The sequence below is a fragment of the Hippocampus guttulatus genome, chromosome 6 (genome assembly GCF_054856545.1).
Source record: "Hippocampus guttulatus isolate MCC_2025c chromosome 6, RoL_Hgut_1.0, whole genome shotgun sequence".
In the NCBI taxonomy this organism is placed as follows: Eukaryota; Metazoa; Chordata; class Actinopteri; order Syngnathiformes; family Syngnathidae; genus Hippocampus; species Hippocampus guttulatus.
The window spans coordinates 24,593,821-24,616,432 of record NC_141266.1 but is presented as its reverse complement, the minus strand read 5'-3'; the positions used below and the strand labels follow the sequence as shown (position 1 = coordinate 24,616,432).

The window sequence follows — 22,612 nt, the reverse complement described above, 5'->3', positions numbered from 1 at the left end:
TGCTTTGACGCCATTCGTCACCGCTTCCGTGTCGTGCCAGTCAAGGGGCGGACGGATGTCACCGAGTCGTCAGGGTGGCTTCACGGCGCCCTATGTAGCTTCCCATTGGCGTGTCCCTGGACTGGGCCCGAACTTTCGCTTCTCATTGGCGTTCGGACAGGAAGCGTGGCTCTGGGGCTGAAGCCTTGCGCTCTGCCCTTACCCTCTCTCTCTCTCGCTCTGTTTCTATCTGTTTCTATCTCTCTCTCCCTCTCTCTCCCCCCCCCCCCTTTCCCTCCCTCCCCTCCCTCCCTCTCCCTCTCTGTCTACTTTATTCCCAAGCAGGACCGTGTGTCTGTGTGTGTGTGTGTGTGTGTGTGTATTGAATGTGCGGCTCCACTGGGCTTGAACGGTGCGATGATAAAAGACGTCTCTGCGGTAGGCTACACACCTATCCGAGAGCGAAATAGCCAAGAAACATCCTGAGGACGGTCCTCCGTTGACCTTTAACCGTTTGGAGCACAAGCTGAAGGTAAGAGCTTTGAACTGGTGTGTAATTCAAGTTAAAAAAAGGGAGCCGGTGTGAGCGTCTTGATCGCCTCATATTTGCGCCTTGTAGCCGGCTAACGCTAGTTGAGCTGGCGTAAGAATGAACGTTGGTGGTGAGGCGTTCACGGTGCTTTTTACCTTTGTTAAAACAAAGACGTGCCTCGATTTTTTTTTTTTACAAAGGGAAAGCCACCGGCTGACTGACCGTTTCATTACGCATTGCAGCCGTTGTGACCGGGAGCCGATCGGTGTGCTATTAACGCTTTGTAACGAGACAGAGAAAAAAGTCAGGTATTATTTCACTGCTATGTGTCATTTTTGCCTTCCACATGTCAGTCGGGAAAAGGGCCGCAATCGATCACCGAGGTGTGGTTTTGAGTCGGGGGACATTTTCAGGGTCCCCCGCTAACACCGCCGAGGTGTGCTGACTGGCTGCCTGCGTATCATTATAATAATAGCTTCATTACAACCCTTGCCTTGCTGATAAAATGCCTCATCATGCACCTTTAAAGCCAACTAGACGAAGGTGTGTCCGGCTCCAATCCCATACCAATTAAAAATTAATTGAATTCCCTTCACTCTTTCACTCCATCTCTATCTACCGAAGACTCCAAATATTAAATACTTCTTTAATCCAGATCGCGTCTGTGATGTCAGCCAAAAAGATATTACCTGATTTCAATAGCTCTCAAAATGGCTTCTAAAATAATGTACTAAGACAATTGAATGTTTTGACTGGGTCCTTCCACCCCACAACACCTACTCACGCTTACTCCTTTCCTTGATTCCTTTCTTCCCTCCTGACCTAACTTCTTGTTTTTCATTTTACATTTTCCACCCTTGCTTCTCAAAACGAGGTTCAAACCCAGAACCTCGAACTGTGGGGCAGATGTGCTCACCGCAACATATATTTTTATATATATATATATATATATATATATATCTGTAAAAGAAAGAAATGTGACACCCTCACATAGTGGATGGCCTCAGTTCGGGTTGTTGTTTGTTAGGCTGCAGCGTTCAGAATGTTGCTATGGAGGGAAGCTGTTTGCCTGTGTGTGTGTGCGTGTGCGTGTGCGTCCGTCCGTGTGTCCCAGTGTCCATCCATGTGTCCCTGTGACTGCAATTGTTTGTGTGTGTGTGTGTGTGTGTGTGTGTGTGTGTGTGTGGAGGAACAGGACAAACGAGACGGAATTGTGGACCAATGAGTCCACATCTCCCACGCTTGCCAGTCTCACAAGAGGTTGCACATAGTTGGTTTATGATGACAAGTTTATAGTAGTGGGCACATTCCATCGGATGATTTTCACATTGTTGAAGACTTCGGATGCAAAAATTGACCACTATGAGCAGATGTAGTACCCGTTGATAAAACGCAGTGTCACTTTAGTGTGCTTTGTTGTTCCCAAAGGGAAACCTGCCTCGGGACAGGATAAATAGCCACTTTAGAAACAGCTAATGCAATCGAGACAGTTTCGGAAAAGGTACACCTAACCGTCAGGGTTGCTACATTTTTTTGTTGGAAACCGTCCTATGGAAATAAAAAGGGAGTTTAAAAAAAAAAAGTGAAGTGAAGGTTAGCTTTGTAGGGAACTCTGGGAAAATGCATTTACCAGAATCCAGACTCGATTACTTGGAGCGCTACACTCCATTCCCAGTCATCAATTCCCATGCTCAGTGTCCAAGCAGTCCTTAACTTGTATCTACTGCTGTGGCCAATGAGTCGAGCTTGGTGTTCTCACCTGAGGATTTTTTTAAGAAGAACATTTTTTAAAAAAGCAAACCAACACGGCAGACTTGTCCTTCACAAACCAACCCCGAGCTATTTCATTGCCACAGAGTGACAGACCGGCTGACTGGGTGGTGCTGGCTCTATTGTCTATTCCACACCCTGTCTTATTGTAACAGGTATGGTAGTGGCGGGGTTACAACAAACTTTCTGCCCTGTCATCAACAAACATTGCAGGCAAAGAAGAAGAAAAAAAAAGCGAAGCTTGAGTGCGACGCACGACAGGAATCAAGCCTGATGACATACCTGCCGTGGCTCGGAGACACCTGATATTTTACACACGCGAAGGCACTCGCTACAGGGCGGTTTCATAGTCCGCATTTCTCATCGGCACGCTCGGCTAATCAGCGAAAAGAATGCGTTCTTGGAGTAGCTTTGTAAATAAAATGTGGGAAGAGAGAAGTCGCTCATGCGAATGCGACGCGACTGCGGGCTAAGCTTGCCGGGCGTGATGTCAGGCATTTGAAAGTCTCATGACTGCACACAAAGCACGTCATCATAGAAAATGAACAAAGTAACTTAATTATCATAGGAGTGTTCCGTTCTGCACATTTGGTGCAGCCTTTTGAAAACTCTTGGGGCTCCATGAAGTATCTTATCATTTTGAATAACAGTGGAATAATCAAAGACAAGAACAATTCTGGTTGGTTTTATCGGACCCTTTTTATTTAAACTCATTCTCATGGACCTATTTTTGTTTTTGACGGGGCAGGGGCGTTCACATGGGCGGAGAAAGAAAGATCTGAAAATGGCTGCCATTGAGTATCAATCAACGTGGCCCCTTTTCCGGTTTCCTTTTTTTTTTGTAGATACAAGCCATCATCATTTTTGCCATTCCCAGTTGAAGTTTAATGTGAAAGTAAACATAAAACAAAGAACCACGCTTGTATTTCACCAAAGCTCATTCCATTTCTTACAAGCGTCTGATAGCTTGTTGCTAACGCACAGCGCAAGACGTCGACGACAGGCTAACAAAACTAGCACCGGTGATTAAAAAAATGCAAATTAGCCAGGCTAGAGTCCCAAGCGGTTTCCGTGAATAAAGGAGAGTTGCGAAGGCTGAACTGTGAGCACGTGAGGGCCAGTGCATCTTTTCTTTTTGGCAAAAATACAACAAAGGAATTTTTCTTCATCTTTCAGCTAAAATGGCACCGTGACTTACAAATAGGAAACAACCAATTAAATGTCTGGCCAATTTAATCGGCTGATATTGGCTCTTTTAAACTCAACAAAAATCCTTTTTTTTTTTTTTTAACACATTGACAACATAAGAAAAAGGTAAGCGTTGCACTCCACAAAAATTGTTTTTTTCTCCCTTCGGTTCATCTCTTCATTGTTGAAAAGCCATCTTATAATTAACTAGCTAATTAATCGCTGACCACAATTTTTGTCTGCCAAATATCAAACCGCCCTTAAAAAAAATCCTTATTGGACACGAGTAAATGTTGTATTCCTGGGTGACATTGTTAACCAAGCAGTGACCGTTCATTGCGGGCGGTAGAAACAGCGCGGCAGCCAGGCCGCCGTGTAAAGCGTCATCAGTCTTTGTGGCCTCCTTGGGAAGTTTTCGACTGACTGGTTCTCACGGAACGACGACGTTGTCAGAACTCATCTCTAATGCCCCCGTCGTACCTCCGCACTCGTTTCACGCTCGCCACTTTGCGCCGTCGCCTCATCTTTCACAGAATAACGACCCGGAACGCCTTTGCCTCGGCACTTTTGCCTCCGCGCGGTCCATTTTTCTTTGCTTTACAGCCGTGGCGCCTCAGCAAATGCAACTTTTCCACTTTGCGTCTCCTCTCCCTCAGCTGCCATGTCGGTTCACTCCCCCTTTCCTGCATCCCTGTCTTCTCCTCGATTTGTTCTGTCTTCCAATTAGGCCATCACTGGTCCGCGCTCACATCGCATGTGGCCTGGATGCTTCGTGCTCGCTATTCTTGCTCTCCTTGGCCGGTTTAACACTACACGGCTCAAGCGACACCATTCCCCCAATGTTTCGTATCCTTCCAAGTGGCACAAATCCGATATGTGTCCTGAATCTCTGATAAAAAAAGCGTATGTACCCAAACTTTATAGTTTTTTGTGCCTTTGTGTTGTGACGAATCAAATTTTGAGTGACAAGCGCGCTTCAAATGCCTTGCCGCTCCAGTGCAAAAAAGGGGCAAAAAATTAGAATGATGTGTGTGGGCATGGAGAGTCACAGTCGCCGATGCACTGTCGGCAGCCAAGCACACAAATTCATCTTGGATTTGTCGTTCGATAGCTGGTTGAGGATTTACCAACTTCATTCTCCGCTGAATACAGAATGTTGGAAGCCATCACATGATACCCTCCCCCGCCCCAAAAAAAGACATCATACTCGCCAAGGATGCTCCTTAGAAATGATATTGTGTGTGCGCTTTTCAGCTGTGGCTGTCCTGCTCCGAGCGGTGCAGCCATGAGAAACACTCCAAAATGAAGGGAAAACACTGTTGGAAGGAAACTAATAAAATTCACTGCAACAAATGTGATCGTGTTCTGGCCAACTGGTTGCTGTTTGTGTCATTCCTGGTTTTCTCCCCTCTCCTTCTCACAGTGTCAGCAGTATCATGTCCAGGCCATTAGGGAGCGGCGTGAACGATGTCACCCGCTTCCTCACGTCGGGGGTGGTTCCGAGTTCCCCCACCGCCAAATCGCCCATGTTGTCCGCCGCCGGCCAGGCCGACTGGGCGGCCAAACGTCTGGTGTGGGTGCCGTCAGAGAAGCATGGCTTTGAGGTGAGTGGCTGTGACCAAAAAAAACAAAACATCCATGTAAGTCTGGTCGATTCATCAGTACAATCGAGACGATTGGCTTTTTTTTTTTTCTTAGCAGTGTCCATTCTTCCATTCCATTAACACTACGAGGGCAGCAAACACAGAAACACTAGTGAATCAATTTTGTCACTGACTTGGAATCGCTTTCCAGCTTTGGTCAATGAGCAAAAAAAAAAAAAAAAGCAACCCGCTGCCAAGTACATTCAAAGGCTGTTGCGAGCAAAGGGTGTAGCGCAACCAACTTAGCCAACAGTTGAAATAGATGAGGATATTGCTGTCAGCCAATTCTCAGGAGACCCCATTCGGCTGTTGGCCTTCGGCAATTGCTTCGCAATGCTGGCACCAAACTTGAAAATAGGATCTAATACTACAACATCGATACCACTGAACAAGACATGTATGTTTCAAAACAAAAGGGGTGGGGGGGGCATCCAAAAAGCAAAACTTTATTCCCGTCCCATTTACCTTTTTTCTTTTCGTAATTGAGAGGGGTGGGGCGTTCAAACTGGAAATGTAATTTTTGTAAAATAAATGTGAGATTTAATTTTAAGGTCATATCAACCAGTTCTTCTGTCAACAAACGAAATAAATTTCAGCTTGTCCGTATTCCAATTGTCGACCACGATAACGCCCTCCGAAAGGATTCTCCCTGAGCGTACGGCTTCAGGGTCGGGCGTGTCCAACAAGTGAGACCGAGCAGCCACGAATCTCTCACTCAACTCATCATGCTCCGTGGCCTCTCGGACTAGCGGGATTGAATTTATTATTATTTTTTGCCGCGATACGTCATTACGAAGTTCCACTTTGTGTAAATTGCTGCGTCGCAGCGATTGGTGCTCGCTGCAGGATTCGGCGTGAATTTGAAGTCATCCCATCTTTTCTGCCAAACTAGTTTCAGCGCAATCTGTGACTAGAACAATGCTCTCCCTTCACATTCCCCCTTCCGCGCAGACGCCGACTTCATTTTACACGCCCGATGAGAATGGCGCTGCTGAGGAAACGCGCATGAGGCAGCCAGAGATGGTTGCCTCAAGGTGCTCCTTCAGTTATTCTATGAAACTTCCCTTACTTTCCTCCATGAAGTATCTCCAGTTGGTCCAGAATGCTGCCGCTCACTTCCTGACTTGTACTTGTAAGAGGGAGCACATAGGTCCCACTCTGGCATCCCTTCACTGGCTCTTTTGAGATCCTGTGATTTGTTTTCAAATCACGAAATGGCCTGGCCTCACCTTACCTCTTGGAGCTCCCCAGCCCCTGCCCGATGTCTCAGGTCTTCAGACCAGACACTATTTAGAGGTACCAAGAACGCCAGAATGTCATGATCGAATAAAGTCAGTCAATTTAAGTCAACTTAAAAAAAAGAGTTGTAATGATGCCACCAAAAAAAAAAAATCTGAAAGTTAACAATTTGACATCATTCCCACCCCCACCGGACTCGAACACTCTTTTTTTGCAACTAGAGCTCGCGCTAATATGATGTAAAAACACACTCATCGTTTAGCCGTGTTGTTAAATAACAGCACTTTCCCTTCCGCATGTGTCAGGTGTCTGGAATTCTCACAATGTTAGCGTTTAGCCTGCTGAGTCAGTCGAGGCTGCCCATCCCCGCCGCAGTTCTGTCACCGTGGCAACACAGCGATGACACACATAGCACCGCCAATCAAAATGACCCTACAGTTTGTCCTGCTATGTCGCAGTTCTTGGGGATTTTTCTACTTTTTTATTTTATTTATTTTTTTGAGAGATTTTCTGTCTCTGGTGGATTTTTGCTCTTCCCTGCGTGGCTTTAATCCATTCCACGGATCCCCGGGTACTTACTACCGTAATGCCCTGCAAGTGGGAAAGGAGAGCCAGGCAGTGCGCACACTCATACAGGACCTGCTGCTGGCCACAGCTCACGCCCAAGCACTTACACGCAAACTTACTGATGTCAGGCGCCACCTTTGTCGGCCCTGCCTCGGCCTCGTAAAGTCACATACATGGACAAAGGCGAATTTAGGGCAATTAATATCACATTCAAACCGCTTCACTCAATAAACGGTCAAGTCATAGTTCAGCAAGAAATCAACATAGTGATGGTTCTTCGGGCACATGTGTTGCCAAGTGTGTGTGTGTGTGCGTGTGCGCGCGGGTGGCCCTCGTTTTTAAGGAACATTCTTAACGAGCCTCTGGTCTCCCTTTGGACAGTCGGCCAGCATCAAGGAGGAGCGCGGCGACGAGGTGGAGGTGGAGCTGAGCGACAGCATGAGGCTGCTGACGCTCTCCAGGGAGGAGGTGCAGCGGATGAACCCGCCGCGCTTCAGCAAAGTGGAGGACATGGCCGACCTCACCTGCCTCAATGAAGCCTCCGTGCTGCACAACCTGAGGGAGAGATACTACTCAGGCTTGATTTATGTGAGCGCACTCGCCGCTGTTGTGCCACACGTTCACTGGCGTGGACAAAAGTTTCATCTGAATTGACCGGTCATGGATGTGGCCAGGCCACTTTCCGTTGCTTTGTCCATTTGAATTCAATGAATCGCTCGGCTCTAACTCAGAGCACAAGCACACGGGAGCTGCTCTCAGCCACAACCCTCAGAAAGACACTCGCACACAGACTTGCTGGGATCACATGGCAACCCAGCAGGCCCCGCCTCTTTCAGGGCGCATCCGCGTACGCACATCTGACTATTTTCTGATTTTGCAGACATATTCCGGCCTCTTCTGCGTGGTGGTGAACCCCTATAAGAACCTGCCCATCTACACAGAGTCCATCGTGGAGATGTACCGGGGCAAAAAGCGCCACGAGATGCCACCGCACATTTACGCCATATCGGAGGCGGCCTATCGGAGCATGCTGCAAGGTACTTAGCGCCGCTATCTTTGACCTCTCCCGACAACCGAGCAATCCCCAAGCATCTGCTATCAGCTCAGCTCGACTGGAATGTGCCGCGAAATCGCGCGCGTGATCTTTGGTCGCGTCACCTCGCCGTGAGCGCGATTCCAGGGCGTGGTATTCCTGCCACTTATCGCTCTTATCGAAAGTGGATGGAAATTTGTTTTGAGATGGTATTTTTCCTGAAAGAAAGTGCTGAGGAGTGGCGTCGCTCGATCGTTACTCGGCACAGTGCTGATTGTAAGGAACAGGAATTCATTCTGTAGGATTGACACTCATTGAAGACTTGACAAAAGTACTTGCACTTAAACTAGAAGTCTAGATACTAATTCTGTACATGTTGATAACTTTCGGTTCACATTCATCCAGAAAGAAAAATGACGTTGCATGCTCCAGTCAGGCTATTCAATGCCACCCAACAGTCGACAGGGACCGTCCTATTTGTCCCTATTCATCATCAACCAATCAATAGCTTAATGCTATAAAAATAATGTCAAATGGCATAAGTGGCTAACGAATAGCATCGGATATTTAAACACAACCGGTGTGTTAACACCTGTAGACAATGAAACAAACCTCAGAAAGCCATTTATTCTACATCCTCTGTTTAATTCTTTACATTCAGTCTCACTGTGGTATGACTGTATTTTTTTGGAATGTTTTCAAGTGTAACATGATAGAGTGAGGTCGCACATTCCAAAAACGTGCATGGCAGGTTAATGGAACAGTTTAAATAGGTGTGATTGTGAGCACGAATGGTCCTTCCAACGATGTGGACCCTGCGAATGGATAGCAACCAGCTCAGGGTGTCCCCCGCCGGGAGGCCAGAACGGATAAATGACATTTCCTTTCATTTCAATGGGGAGAGATGATTTGAGATACACGTGTTTTGAGTTTGGAGCACGTTCACCAAACAAACCTTTTTAAAAAAATTTTTTAAAGAATCTGTTGCCGTTGTCGTTTATGCTACCTTGTTCATGTCAGGTCTGTTCTGTTGTACGCTAATAAGCACATCCGCAGAGGTTGAAAAAAAAAAGCCACAGGCCTGGTAAAAGTAAAAAGTCGTCGGATAAGTAAATACTCCAGTAAAGGACAGATACTTGAATTTTTCTACTGTATTGAAGGACCGAAACAAAGTACTGGTCGTTTGCCACTTCCCTCCACTGGGGGGAAACAAAAAGGTAAGAAAGTATTTCAAAGCAGCTGGATTGAGCAACATCTCTGCCCCAGGGTGTCTCCCTGAGATAACAGGACGGGGCAGATCAGATTCTGGGGCTATGTGTTAGCCACCACCCTCAGGGTTGGCTGCAGGTGTGTTACTGCGGCGACAGAACCAGTAGGACCAGTATGAATTCTTCCACGCTTGAACACATGTGAAAAGCTCTTAAGAAACGGTTACAAGTCCGGCTCCCGAAAAATGTGGCCCGCCAGGGGGACAAAATGGGCCGGCGACCTCGTTTGCGGCTCGAATTAGGCATGCGGAGGGTAGACCGGATAGCGAAGGAAGTTAACGTCACAACAATTGGCCCGGATGAATCACTCCGGCCTCTCGTCTGTCAATCATGAGGTGCGAAGCTAAGAGGAGGCGTCAAATTAGGTGTGCAGTCCTCAGATCGCTGATTTTGATTTAACGTGGCACCTCGACGTCAAATCAATTTGTGTCTTTTGAAATGCCATCCATTCTTGCGGGCCACCTAAAAACGCCACCATTTTTTTTTTTCTTACGTGGCATCTTTCGATGGATGCCTGTGATGGATGCATCACAAAGATTTTGGGGAGCAAGAATAAGGTTCTGTATTGATCAACATCAGCGAATGATAAGAAATAAACTGGTTCCCTAAAACGTGATTACGGTGGGTACTGTAGTATTGGTGTGATGGATGTGTGCCGTAAAGGAGTCGCCTGGAGTCGAGTCAGCGTGTGAGCCTTGAGCACCAGTCAAAGCACTGGACGCAAAACATTAAGAAAAAAAAAAAACCCCCACCCCTTAGCTAGCTGCCTTGACATTGCCAATGTACCACTGCACTTGTCAAACAAGTGCTTTTACAACTGGGACTGTACATCCAGAGGCGGGCCCGCATTCTCTTGTCAACTTCAGCTTTTGATTTATGACTTGGTGTGATGTCACTCTTTTAACTTTATTTTTTTTTTTGTCTTTGCACAGACCGAGAGGATCAGTCAATCCTGTGCACGTGAGTAGCCGAAAGCTGCTGAATTTGTTTTGCCTTGAGGGAACAGTCAAGTGTGCGACCGTGTCAGGCATTAGTGTCAGTCAGGGCGCATGTCTGGCTTTCGGGTAATATGGGATTGTTTTTCCTCTCTTTTAGCTTTCGCTGACCTTTTCGAAGCTAGTTAGATTAGACCACAACAATAAAATTAATGAGAATCCCCTTTTCTCAGTTTATTCCCAAAGGGACGTTTGAAATTTGAGCCTGTTTCGTTTTCCACAAAAATATGACCCTCTTGTACTCCGCTTACCACTTCAACCAGTGAATTTCATTTTGAAGCCTGTTACTAGACTTTGCCGGAAGGTTGGGAATCACTGCTCTGTTCGATCCGTCAATTTGAATGCAGTAGTTTGTGTCTTTTTGAAAGCGTGCACAGCTGTTGCCCTCTGTGCTTGCGTGCATCCAACCAACCATTTACTGGTTCGCCATAACAAAGGCCTTGTCACCGTTTTGTAGTAAAAATCGCTGGAAACGTTGCAAACGGGCTACGTTCAAACGAGTTTCGACTGTTGTATATTTGTTAGCGTTTAGAAAAGAACTTGAAGTCTTCGATTTGGCTCCGTTCACAACCTTCAGTCGTCCCCCCTTTGGTTTCAACGTTCACCCGAGTGGCACGGCAGCCTCCGCTGAATGATGTGATGCGATGTATTGGTTTTGTTTTTTCAGGATGAGCTCTAGTCACTCTTCAATTTGGATGCTGTGTTTCAGGGGCGAGTCGGGCGCCGGCAAAACCGAAAACACAAAGAAAGTCATTCAGTATCTGGCGCATGTCGCTTCCTCTCACAAGGGTGCTACCGCCATCAGGAGCAAAGACGCCTTACAGGTTGGATGCCGTTTTGCGCACTCTTTCAAATCGTGGCGACCTTTAAGGCTAGAAAATAGTGCTGTCTCGTGCTACGATCGGTGCTAACACTTAGCGCTGCTTTTCTTTTCTGCGTCTTTAAAATACGAGCCCATTTCATTCACCGTTGGGCATTCTCGCTACCTCTGGGCCGTGCTCGGAAATGCCACATCTCTCTCTCTCTCTCTTTCTCCCTCGTGGGGTGACGCACTTATATTTATTCCCACTTGCGTCTTCCTTCCTGTTGCTCTTTCCCCTGCTGCATGCCCAGATGGATGGCGCTCGCTCCTTAACCAGGGGCACCACTTTGGTCAACAAGGTGAGTCGACTCCTTGCTGCTGTCCTGCCCTGTGCTTTCTTTTTCCTTTTTTTTTTTTTCGCGCATCTTCTAACCAGCTGCACAACAGTAACTCCGATGAAGCGCCAGTGACTCTTTCCCGTCGTGTTTGCATGCAACGGCCAAGACCTTTGCTTTTAATTTCACATAATTTCTCATGTCTTTGTTGTCTTTTTTTTTAAATTAACCCCATTTCTTTATCCCATCCATGTGTTCACCTGCCCACCTCCATCTCTCCACCTTTCTGCACAATTCCTCAGATTATGCAATATGTGAGTATGCACTAACTTTGGGGCAATAGGGTCAGGTGGGAAGGGGGCGGCACGGCTAAAATTACTCTCTTCACACAAGAGCCATGTTATCCGATTGTAGCGCTATGCGTGTGTATGCCTGTCGCGGACTGCCGATGGAAAGGTAAGTGCGGGAGAGTGTGGCTTTCAGATTGCGTTTCCGCCGCGGAGTGACCTGTGAGACACACTCTACGCCAATCCTCAACACAGCCAGTTGCTCAGCCAAAGCACGAGCCTCGGCCTGTTTCCAAACTGGCTGCCGTTGCATCGCGCGCCACCATTGAGATGTTGCGAGATGTTAACGAGTGCGCAGTTTTGCCTCACACACAATGTGTAATTGTCCTACAAATATGTCCCAACTCGACAAGACACACTAGTACATGTACCTTCATATGGATAGAAGGCTATCAAATAAATGCTTCAAATGGCCTCGAGCAGATCAGGGTGGACAAAACCACACCCCGCACCACAGGATCATCTTTAGGGACACGGTTTGATTTGAGCGGTCATTCCTTGGGTATCTTGAAAGGCGCTTATAAATAAAATGTATTATTATTATTATTATTATTATTATTTAAAGTAGAGGAAACGTCTATGCCAAGGCTGAGCATCCTAATTTGGATCCACCAACTTATATGTGCTCCTCAGCAAATGTTTAGGATGTTTGGCTCTCAGGTTAAATTTCAGATGAGTGGTGCATGATAGATAAACACACAACCACATGCCTGAATTGGGGCAATAGTCACGAGGATAATGGCCGCATCATTGGCCTCCATGTGATGAAATCAGCATCTCCTGAAGAAATAATCTTGACTGACCATACAGAAAGAGAGCTACAGCTTGACCATTCCCGGACTGTACGGGGTCGACAACGCCTTACGCCGCCGGCAAACACGGCCGTGTGGCTGACAGCTAGAGTACATGACAAGCTTTCTTACGTGCCCGGTTGAGCCGATGGGCTTTGCACGGTCGCCGGCCGGCGCTGCGCAACAATCGCGCCAATGCACGGCAGCGGGCGAGAGCCCGCATGAGCTGAAACTGCCCCTGTTTGTGCGACAACAGCTCGTTACCTCATGACGGCCCATTGTTCTGACAAGTGCTGGCGGCCATTGTTATTTGTGTTTGTGTGTGTGTGTGCGTGTGTGTGTGTGTGGCTATTTTAGGACATCCTTTTGTGTCAATGCACTTGAAAGATGACACCAAGATATTTTTAAATCTTTAGATCCATTTACCACGAAAATGATTACTCCAAAAAGATTTCACAGTTGTATATTGTGTGTTACGTTCCAAACGGATTTGTGTGTGCGTGCCCAGGGCGAGCTGGAGAGACAGCTGCTGCAAGCCAACCCCATACTGGAGGCCTTCGGCAACGCAAAAACGACCAAGAATGACAATTCCTCAAGATTTGTAAGCTCATCGTTCATTCATTTCTTTATTTATGTATTTATTTTAGTTGTGACACGTACCATTGTTCGAGTTTTGTTTTTGTTTTTACAGACATCATTTCTTTCCTCAGGGTAAATTCATCCGCATTAATTTTGATGTGGCGGGCTACATCGTCGGTGCCAACATTGAGACCTGTATCCTTCTCACGCAAGAGGAGCCCCGTTTGCCGTCGAATGTCACAGATGTTTCGAGTCATTTCAACAAGCAAAAGTGATTTGACATACAAGTGCCACTCTTAAGTCAAGGTTGAGGCCGATTTGTCTTTGCGGCCTCTTTCTGTGTCAAAGAAGCTATTGTGGCCGCTCCTTCCGTCTTCCTTTCCTGTTTGCACGATATCAGCGTGTGAACATCCTTGACTCGTAAACTCAAGACCTCCTGGAAAAGTCCCGGGCCACCCGTCAGGCTAAAGATGAGCGGACGTTCCACATCTTTTACCAGATGTTGCATGGAGCTTCTGAGGCAATGAAATGTGAGGAGAAATGATCAAGCGATGAAAGACATAAAAGGGCCGGTCATGACAAGGTTGCAGAGAACGTCAACGTGCTGACGTCTACGAGAGCCAGTTTACTGGCCCCGTGAGGATCAATTTGAAATCTGACACAGTATAGAAAGAGTCGCGTGTGTAATGATTACAGGCTGAAATCTGATTTGCCAAAAATAAATAAAGCCCGGTAAAAAAATCTAGCATCCACATCGACCTCTGGAAGCAGGACAGCCAAGTGAAACGCGACAACATGAAGGGAAGAGAACACCTTGTCATGAACCAAATCATTAGAATTTTGTTGGTTGTGCTTCTGATTCACCTCTGATGAAACTTGTCACGTGATTTCTTTTTGCCCCTAGCGGACCTGCTCTTAGGAACCGCCGACGAGTACCGCTTTCTCAGCGGAGGTACCATTACAGTCCCTGGTCAGAGTGATGCCGAGAACTTCACCCAGACTATGGACTCCATGGCCATAATGGGCTTCAACCCCGAGGAGCTGATGTGTAAGTTGAGGTTCCCGCGAGTCATCTGTACGTCGGCTCGCCAATCACCTCGCCTCGACGTTGCCGTCGTCTCCTCAGCCATGCTGAAGGTGACATCCGCCGTGCTCCAGTTCGGGAACATTTCCTTCACAAAGGAGAAGAACCACGATCAGGCGTCCATGCCCGACAACACGGCGGCTCAGAAACTGTGCCACCTGCTGGGCATCAACGTAATGGAGTTCACCCGAGCCATCCTCACGCCGAGGATCAAAGTGGGTCGGGAGTACGTTCAGAAGGCCCAAACAAAAGAACAGGTAATAGCCATTCACCGCGGCCTCACGCCCTTCTTGCGGCTGGCGCGAAAAAAAGTTCTTGAGAGAGAACCTGCGGTATTACGCACCAGACTTGGATCAGCAGTAGCCTACAGCCATGTTGGCGCTTTCCCTATTTCTCCCATTCACTATTTAAACAGCTGACTTGGCACTCTGCTTTGTATAATAGAGCGCTTCGTAATCACAACCGCTCAGACGTATGCGGGCGCCGACATTCCAAATTGGACTATAGCAACTTGAGAAAGCCTCGACGTTGATCCCATTTCATGTCTCCAGGCTGACTTTGCGGTGGAGGCCCTGGCCAAGGCAACATACGAGCGCCTGTTCAGGTGGTTGGTGCACAGAATCAACAGAGCGCTGGACCGCAGGCAGAGACAGGGAGCCTCCTTCATCGGCATCCTGGACATCGCCGGCTTCGAGATCTTCCTGGTGCGTTTTTATCCCGATCCGGGCTACTGTTTTCAACTTGAACAGGTTCCGTCCAGGAAACATTTCCTTTGTACGTCAGTGAGGTTTTTTATTTTTTATTTTTTTTGCTTCATTAAAAACACAGTGCATGACCCCCCCAAAAAAAGTGCTTTTTGGCGAGCTAGAATGCATTAACGGCATTTCAATTCATTTCCATGGGGAAAATTGATTTGATATACAGCAGTAGCTGGAATTTTGTGATGAGGTCATTCCAGAAAGTCGGTCTCAACGCGGCGCGTAAGAAAACCAAAGCAATATGGTTGAACTTTGTAAAGTGTACTTCTCTCTCCATATGTCTTACTTTGTGCAATTGCTGATGCCCGCCTTCGAGGAAAAGAGCCTCTTCATCTCAGTGGGACACCAAACCGGTTAAATAAAGTTGAAGTAAATTCATTCATAAAATGTCAATCCAATGAAACCCCAAAATATGAACAAAACACACATTGAACCCTTTGATGCACCCGATAACGTGATGAGCTGTATTCCTGATGGCGTTTGGAACGGAGAACAGATTATTCAAGGGTAAAATACCCAGTGGCCAAATCAATCTGCCTGAAAATAAGTGTAGCATAACCACACTAGATAACTATATAAAAAAAAATACAAGACAGCGAGTGCTTCAAGCAACACGGAAATGTGCCTGCCGTTTAGGCCGCCGGAGGCTCGTGGTTTTCTTGGGCCGTCAAACGTTCTCCTTTGCCTCCTGTGCAGCTGAACTCCTTCGAGCAGCTCTGCATCAACTACACCAACGAGAAGCTGCAGCAGCTCTTCAACCACACCATGTTCATCCTGGAGCAAGAGGAGTACCAGCGAGAAGGCATCGAGTGGAACTTTATCGACTTTGGCCTCGACTTGCAACCGTGCATCGATCTCATTGAAAGACCGGTAGGTTCACCTTGCCAGATCAAAAACCTTTGCTCGGAGGTCAGATGCACCATTTTCAAACCGTTTCTAGGCGCACAAGCCTTTGTACAGTACACAATGGTTTTTGTCCATAACGTGTCCCGCCCGGTCTTTGCCTCGGCTAGGTCCAACCTCCGGGCGTTCTGGCTCTGCTGGACGAAGAGTGCTGGTTCCCGCGAGCTACGGACCAGTCGTTTGTGGAAAAGCTGACCAGTCAGCAAGGCAACCACCCCAAATTCTTCAAATCCAAGCAGCCGCGCGGCGAGGCCGACTTTTCCATCATCCACTACGCCGGCAAGGTGCCCATCGACTCCAAAAGAAGGAAACGGCGGACGGTGCAAAACCATGTCTGACCTTTTGTTTTTGTTTTTTTACTTCCCGGATTCCGCGCCACCAGGTTGACTACAAGGCCAACGATTGGTTGGTCAAGAACATGGATCCCCTGAACGACAATGTGGCGTCCCTCCTCCACCAGTCGTCCGACCATTTTGTCTCCGAGTTGTGGAAGGAGGGTGAGACTGATGCGCTCGACTGTCCTCCTCATGCATTCAACCCGCGTGAATGAGCGACAACATCTTTGTCACCTTTTCTCCTCAAAGCCCTCAAGTACAAGCAACGAAGTGCTACTAACTGACTATTTTCTCTCCTTTTTTTTATCTTGCATCACACTTTCATCTGTCTCTCTTCCTTCACGTTCTCTGCTGTGCTGACTCAATCTTTCCTGATTCTCGGTCCTCTTTCCCTCTTTGCTTTCCCGCACCCCACCTCAGATATTCAAACTCTACCTCGTGTCTACTTCTTTGACTCCTACACCACACTGCAGGCAAATGGCTCCGACAGTAGGTTCCTCTGCACCGCTGCGTGTGTCCTGCATGAACCTCTCCCCTCCTACTCGAGATCGTGTGCTTTCCGTCCGCCTGTGTCTCTTGATTAGGTCAAAAGAGTGAACCCCCGTTTATTTAGTTGTTCCCACCCGGTGAAAATCGACCAGGTAGTGAACGCACACTTTTGCTTGGCGACCGTTCTTTCTCTTTGCTGTCAAGAAAAGAGAGACGGCGGTATAACATGACTTGCCGAAGCGAAAAGAAGACGCTCCGTTCTCCAAATCGACGCGCTTGCTTCACGCTTGTCCACAAAGTGCTACCGTTTAACACTTTATTTCCCCCCCCGAAATTTTGCTGCTGTAGACTGCAAATTTCCCCAGTGTGGGAGAAAATCTTCAATTCCAATTTGCCAGCATACAGTAAAAATCGTTTCATCATTTCTGATATAGCGGTGGGTTCACTGTGTTGTTTTTTTTCTTCCTGTATTAGCGCTGCTTTCAGTAGATGTGCCTGCGTGACGTCTGGTTTCCCATTTCACCGGCACTTGAATGGTGATTTGTGACCTGTGTGAAGATAGCAGCATGCTCACGCCAAAGCAACATCCCACCTCGCGGCATCCAGGCGGAGTTGAATACTTAGCAATGGATGAGCTCGGCAGACGCACAATATTGCCTTCCTAGCATTCAAACACGATGCAAATGACATTTGGCCATTTGGTGTTTTTCTTTATTTGGTGCCTTGAGAAAGAAACAAAAAAATCTCTCCAAACTCGATCAGAAGCACTTTTTCAATGTGATCATGTCTACAAAGAGTAGCGGCTGTGAAGCAATATTCTGCATCTCTGAAAGTCGAGCGTCCCGTATTTCCTCAAAGTGTTGCCTCCGTTGCCGCGCCACAATTAGCCGTTGGGTGCGCCTCCCTCCCGAAATAAGACACCTCCGCTCCCATCAGTGAAAAACCAGGCAGTGACTTAATTGTCTCAGTTCTAGACGCTCTTGTTAAATAGGTACCGCTGAGGCGGAATGGTGCGATTGATCCCCAAACAGTTGAAGATCCTTTCGAAGTCGTCTACAACGCGACTCTAAAAATGGTACAGGGAGTGGGCATGCGGAAAAGCCTTTCTGGATGATTGTCCTTTTTTTAGGCAGATCTTGTACCATCTTAGAGCATTTCAGTTGACCCCCGCCCCCCCAAAAAAAATGCCCCCCGCCACCATGTGCGAGAATACAGTACGTCCATCTATCTGATAGCGTGCTTTGGGCCGAGCTTTGGTCGTGTTTTTTGAGCTGATTGACGAGTGTGGGGAAATGCCTTAACGCCGCCCCCGCTGCGCGCTTTCTGTCCAGTGGACCGCATCATCGGTCTTGACCAGGTGTCGTCATCAGGCGAGAACAGCGGGCAGGTTGCGTTTGGCGCATCGGGACTGAAGACCAAGAAGGGAATGTTCAGGACCGTGGGCCAGCTGTACAAAGAGTCGCTCGCCAAGCTGATGGCCACGCTGAGGAACACCAACCCCAACTTCCTGCGCTGCATCATTCCCAACCACGAGAAGAGGGTGAGACGCGAGAGGAAAATCAGACAGTTCTACTGAACCAATTTTTTTTTTTTACCATGGCGCTTAAACTAATGTTACAATTTTAAAAGATTGCAGCGCATTCATGCAATATTCCAATGCTGCTAAATGCCATTCCTTCATTCATGAAATGTCATTATGATTCCCAAATGAATCATACAATTTTGTCATTGTGATTCATACATCAGTATAGTGAATTTTGTCACGCATGCGTGAATGAAAGTCTGCTTAAAAATGACTGAATTAAGTCCTCATAATTGACACATGATTAAAAATCTTTACCATGCTTAAACAAGTGGGCCCCTTGAAAAATATTCGGGCAATTCCCTTCAACAAAATGGACATCTCACTCTTATTTTTTATTTTTTTTAAGGCTGGCAAGCTGGCACCGCACTTAGTTTTGGACCAGCTGAGGTGCAACGGGGTCCTGGAGGGCATCCGCATCTGCCGACAAGGCTTCCCGAACCGCATCCCCTTCCAGGAGTTCAGACAGAGGCGAGAGTGTTTCTAATTGTACACCGACCGGCCACTTGTGCCTCATCCACGCGCATTCCACGCCTGCTTCAGCGCCCGCTAACTGAAATGTGTCCCGCAGATACGAGATTCTGACTCCCAACGCTATTCCTCGCACCTTCATGGACGGAAAACAGGCGTCAGAACTCATGGCGAGTCCTTTTCCGCCAGCGGCGTGGGCCATGCGTCGCGGGCCCGTCTGACCTAATGCCGCACGTCACAATTGCGCGCATCCTTTGTGCCGCTAGTGTGACACGTGTGTAGCAGTCAAATGATCACTCCACCAAATGCAGATTTGAATCTCCTCCTGTCTTTGCTCAGATCAAAGCCTTGGAGCTGGATCCCAACCTATTCCGGGTGGGCCAAAGCAAAGTGTTCTTCAGAGCCGGCGTGCTGGCGCACCTGGAGGAGGAGCGGGACTTAAAAATCACAGACACTATCATACGCTTCCAAAGTGCTGCCAGAGGCTACCTCGCACGCAAGTGAGGAAACACTCGCTAGGTGTTGAACCCCGGGGGGCTGTCGCACTTGGCCACGTGGTGGTTGTGCTGGCCCTCGGGGGGGGGGGGTTGCTCATCATGGTCAAAGTACAGACAGTTGTGAAAAAAAGAAAAGAAAAATAAGAGGCGGTAACAGTTTAAACAGTAGGGCAGAGGCAAGAGGGGGCCCGGCCCCCTCCAATAAATGTCGTTCCCTCCCCTTCACGCTAAATCCCCCAAAATATATTTCACATATTTTTATCATCTCATGCCTCTCTCCTCCGCTCCACTTGCGTCTTAATGTCTTGCTTATTACTATTTTTTTTCTTCAGTCGATGACACCATACCAGGATGCCTGGGCCTTTCTTTTGGACATGCCAAATGAAGTAACTGTTAAGTTGTTTGTTTTTTTCTAGGCTAATAGTAATAATAACTAAATATAAATATTACCAAACGAAAACATCATCCTATGGGTATTTAAAAAAAAATTGATGAAATACCCTACAAATCAAGGTCAGGAGGTTTGAGTGCATCAAGTGACCCTAAGAAGTATACCAACAGAAGGTCGTCTTCATAGGGACACACAAGTTGGCAAGTTTGGAGGTTAGAGGCCTGACAAAGTGCCGTCAGCTTAGGTGGAGACGAGGACATACAACTCAGCCGAACCCAAGTTCAGACAGGGTCGGTCGAACAACAATAAGCACAATCAAATAAGTGCGCCAAGCATTTGAGACGAGAGTGCCTTACAAGGCACTTGTTTAGTGGCCCCGCATCCAAGTCAGTGAATTTGTCACTCAGCCACGGTCAAAGGAGCTGGAGTATCGCACAAAGGCGAGCGCTGGATCTGGCTCGCGGGCCTTGTGGAATTTTGACACCTTGGCTCTGCGCGGACTCAAATCTTGACTACTTCCAACTGATTGTTGAAACGAGGACCCGTTGGGACAAAATGACCCAAGGAGCACGGTCGCGTCCAAAAGCGCCTCGAGCCACACGGATGCTTGAACTTTCTGCCAATCCGTACTCACGACGTGGGACGTCCTCGACGGGAATTTGGCGAGCCGCCATCGGAATGCCGCGAACGGCGTGAAAAATGGGAGACGCGGGCTAATTAGAAACTGGAAATGTCGGTTCATTCACATTGACAGCCAGCTGTCAGAATGCGCGAAAGAGCGTGTCACTGTTGGAACTGTACGCCGCCTCTACTCCGAATACAATTGACGGCGTTTTCAAGCCTGCAATCTCATCAAATAACAAAAATATTATTTGAAGGACTCGAAATGACTTCAACACCGGCAACAGACCCCAAATGTCAAAGAGCCCTCTCCACCTTTTGTCTTGCTCTCCTCTTAGAGCCTTCATGAAGAAACAGCAGCAGCTGAGCGCTCTGAGGGTGATGCAGAGGAACTGTCACGCTTATCTCATCCTCAAGAACTGGCAATGGTGGCGGCTTTTCACAAAGGTGCGACCGGCTAGTAAGATTGGCGCCTTTCAACTTTGTTCTCGCAGCGTTTCCCCCAACATGCGCAGTAGCCTGAATTGATATTGTAACAAGGATAAAAAGACTGCCTTGGTTTGTTATATTTCACACACATTTCCCGTAATTATGACTGGTGGAGTTTAGCGTCGGACGATGGCGATGGCCAACTGGCCCTGGAAACTACCCACAACCTTTTCCCACTTGCATGACTGTAAATAAATTGTCTTTACAAGGACGATGACCGTTTTTACCGGCACCGTCCGTCACAAACTTTTCCGTGGTCCCGCCTCATAGACTCTTCCTCTCATCTTACATTTGATCATTTTCACGTTGCCAAAGTCTTTAGTCAGCTTTAGGACCAAATATCGCAAGGTTTTCGTGAGTCTTGCTGTGCGCTTGGCAGGTGAAACCGCTGCTGCAAGTGACGCGGCAGGATGAGGAAATCCAGATCCGAGAATCGGAGCTGCTCAAGGCCAAGGAAAGACTTGCCCGAGTGGAGCAGGACTTCACCGACCTGGACAAGAAACACACCGTGGTGAGCAAACCTCCTAACTCGGGAGATCAGAGCCTTGTCGCAGATGTCCCTGGCCCATTGTCCCACCTCTTCGTCATCCGTCAGCTGATAGAGGAGAAGGCGGTGCTGGCCGACCAGCTGCAGGCCGAGGCCGAGCTTTTTGCAGAGGCCGAGGAGATGCGGTCCAGGCTGGCCAGTCGCAAGCAGGAGCTGGAGGACGTGCTCACCGAGCTGGAGAGCCGCTTGGAGGAGGAGGAGGAGAGGGGCCTTCAGATGAGCAACGAGAAGAAGAAAATGCAGCAGAATATTCAGGTAAGGAAGGTGGAGGGGAAGAAAAAACAAGTTTCCGTATTTATGTTGCGCTTGCAATTTGATCCTCCTCTTAGGACCTGGAGGAGCAGCTAGAAGAGGAAGAAAGCGCCAGGCAGCGCCTCTTGCTGGAGAAGGTCTCCCTGGAGACCAAAGTCAAAAGTATGGAGAACGACCTTCTGACGGCGGCGGAGCAGAGAGATCGCCTCGGCAAGGTTGGCGTCGCGCGGACCGCCGTCGATCTTGTCGGAATAGCTTTGCCCACGCTGTCAATCGCGTGGTGTCGAGCAGGAGAAGAGACAGCTGGAGGAGCGCCTGGCCGAGGTGACTGACAACCTCACCGAAGAAGAGGAGAAGAGCAAGAGTCTGAATAAGCTCAAGAACAAACAGGAGGCCGTCATCGCCGACCTCGAAGGTGAAAAGAGCGCAAATGTTGACTGCACTTGTGCGCGACCTCTCAATCGATCCATTTGGAAGGGTCTGTTTTCCGTGTGTTGCCATCGATGTCCCTCTCTCACCGCGTGTGGTTTAGATCGTCTCAAGCGCGAGGAGCAGGGGCACCAGGAGCAGGAAAAGTGGAAGAGGCGGATGGAGACCGAGGCGATAGAGGCGCAAGAGCAGCTGTCTGACCTGAGCCTCGTCTCCGGCGAGCTGAAGGGCAGCCTGTCCCAGAAGGAAAAAGAAATCACCGGACTGCAGAGCCGGTGCGGACCCACCGAGCCGCGGCGATGGAATAAGACAAAGGAGAGTCCCGGTCAACTAATAGCTTTCTTTCCACGTGGAAAAAAAAAAGGTTGGAGGAGGAGGTGGCACGGCGCTCGGAAGCGCAGAGGTCGCTGAGGGAAGCCATGTCGCAGGTGTCCGAGCTGAAGGAGGAAGTGGAGAACGAGCGAGGCATGCGAGAGCGGGCCGAAAAACAGAGGCGAGACCTCGGGGAGGAGCTGGAGGCCTTGCGGACCGAGCTGGAGGACACCCTCGACACCACCGCCGCCCAGCAGGAGCTCAGGTTTGGACGGATGATGCCGAGTCGGTGTTGAAACGATGCGGGCAGCGACGACATTCTGAATTGTTGACGTTTCGCCGAGACGGCTGAAGAGAAAGCGGCCACGGGGCGTGAGGAAAGTA

General features: G+C 48.2%; 1 protein-coding gene across 6 annotated transcripts in view; it reads left to right on the top strand.

Annotated features, from left to right (window-relative positions):
- The first annotated feature begins 307 nt into the window (after positions 1–307).
- The window catches only part of myh14 (myosin, heavy chain 14, non-muscle), a 32,005-nt gene continuing 9,700 nt past the window's right edge, over positions 308–22,612 (top strand). For 2 of the 6 annotated variants that reach the window (XM_086113931.1, XM_086113930.1), the window contains exons 1-28: positions 308–511; positions 4,893–5,073; positions 7,300–7,506; positions 7,799–7,955; positions 10,152–10,179; positions 10,924–11,038; positions 11,328–11,375; positions 12,998–13,090; positions 13,200–13,263; positions 13,500–13,598; positions 13,973–14,116; positions 14,195–14,409; positions 14,704–14,856; positions 15,607–15,780; positions 15,924–16,097; positions 16,196–16,310; positions 16,569–16,637; positions 17,969–18,177; positions 18,569–18,690; positions 18,791–18,860; positions 19,030–19,190; positions 20,538–20,646; positions 21,068–21,199; positions 21,284–21,490; positions 21,565–21,702; positions 21,779–21,902; positions 22,020–22,191; positions 22,281–22,493. In XM_086113931.1, the coding sequence (XP_085970057.1) occupies positions 4,906–5,073; positions 7,300–7,506; positions 7,799–7,955; positions 10,152–10,179; positions 10,924–11,038; positions 11,328–11,375; positions 12,998–13,090; positions 13,200–13,263; positions 13,500–13,598; positions 13,973–14,116; positions 14,195–14,409; positions 14,704–14,856; positions 15,607–15,780; positions 15,924–16,097; positions 16,196–16,310; positions 16,569–16,637; positions 17,969–18,177; positions 18,569–18,690; positions 18,791–18,860; positions 19,030–19,190; positions 20,538–20,646; positions 21,068–21,199; positions 21,284–21,490; positions 21,565–21,702; positions 21,779–21,902; positions 22,020–22,191; positions 22,281–22,493 (3,680 nt within the window). In that variant the 5' untranslated portion in view covers positions 308–511; positions 4,893–4,905. Of the gene's footprint in view, positions 512–4,892; positions 5,074–7,299; positions 7,507–7,798; positions 7,956–10,151; positions 10,180–10,923; positions 11,039–11,327; positions 11,376–11,653; positions 11,666–12,997; positions 13,091–13,199; positions 13,264–13,499; positions 13,599–13,972; positions 14,117–14,194; positions 14,410–14,703; positions 14,857–15,606; positions 15,781–15,923; positions 16,098–16,195; positions 16,311–16,568; positions 16,638–17,968; positions 18,178–18,568; positions 18,691–18,790; positions 18,861–19,029; positions 19,191–20,537; positions 20,647–21,067; positions 21,200–21,283; positions 21,491–21,564; positions 21,703–21,778; positions 21,903–22,019; positions 22,192–22,280; positions 22,494–22,612 lie in introns of all 6 variants that reach the window. The other 4 variants (XM_086113932.1, XM_086113933.1, XM_086113934.1 and 1 more) reach the window with 4 other exon arrangements.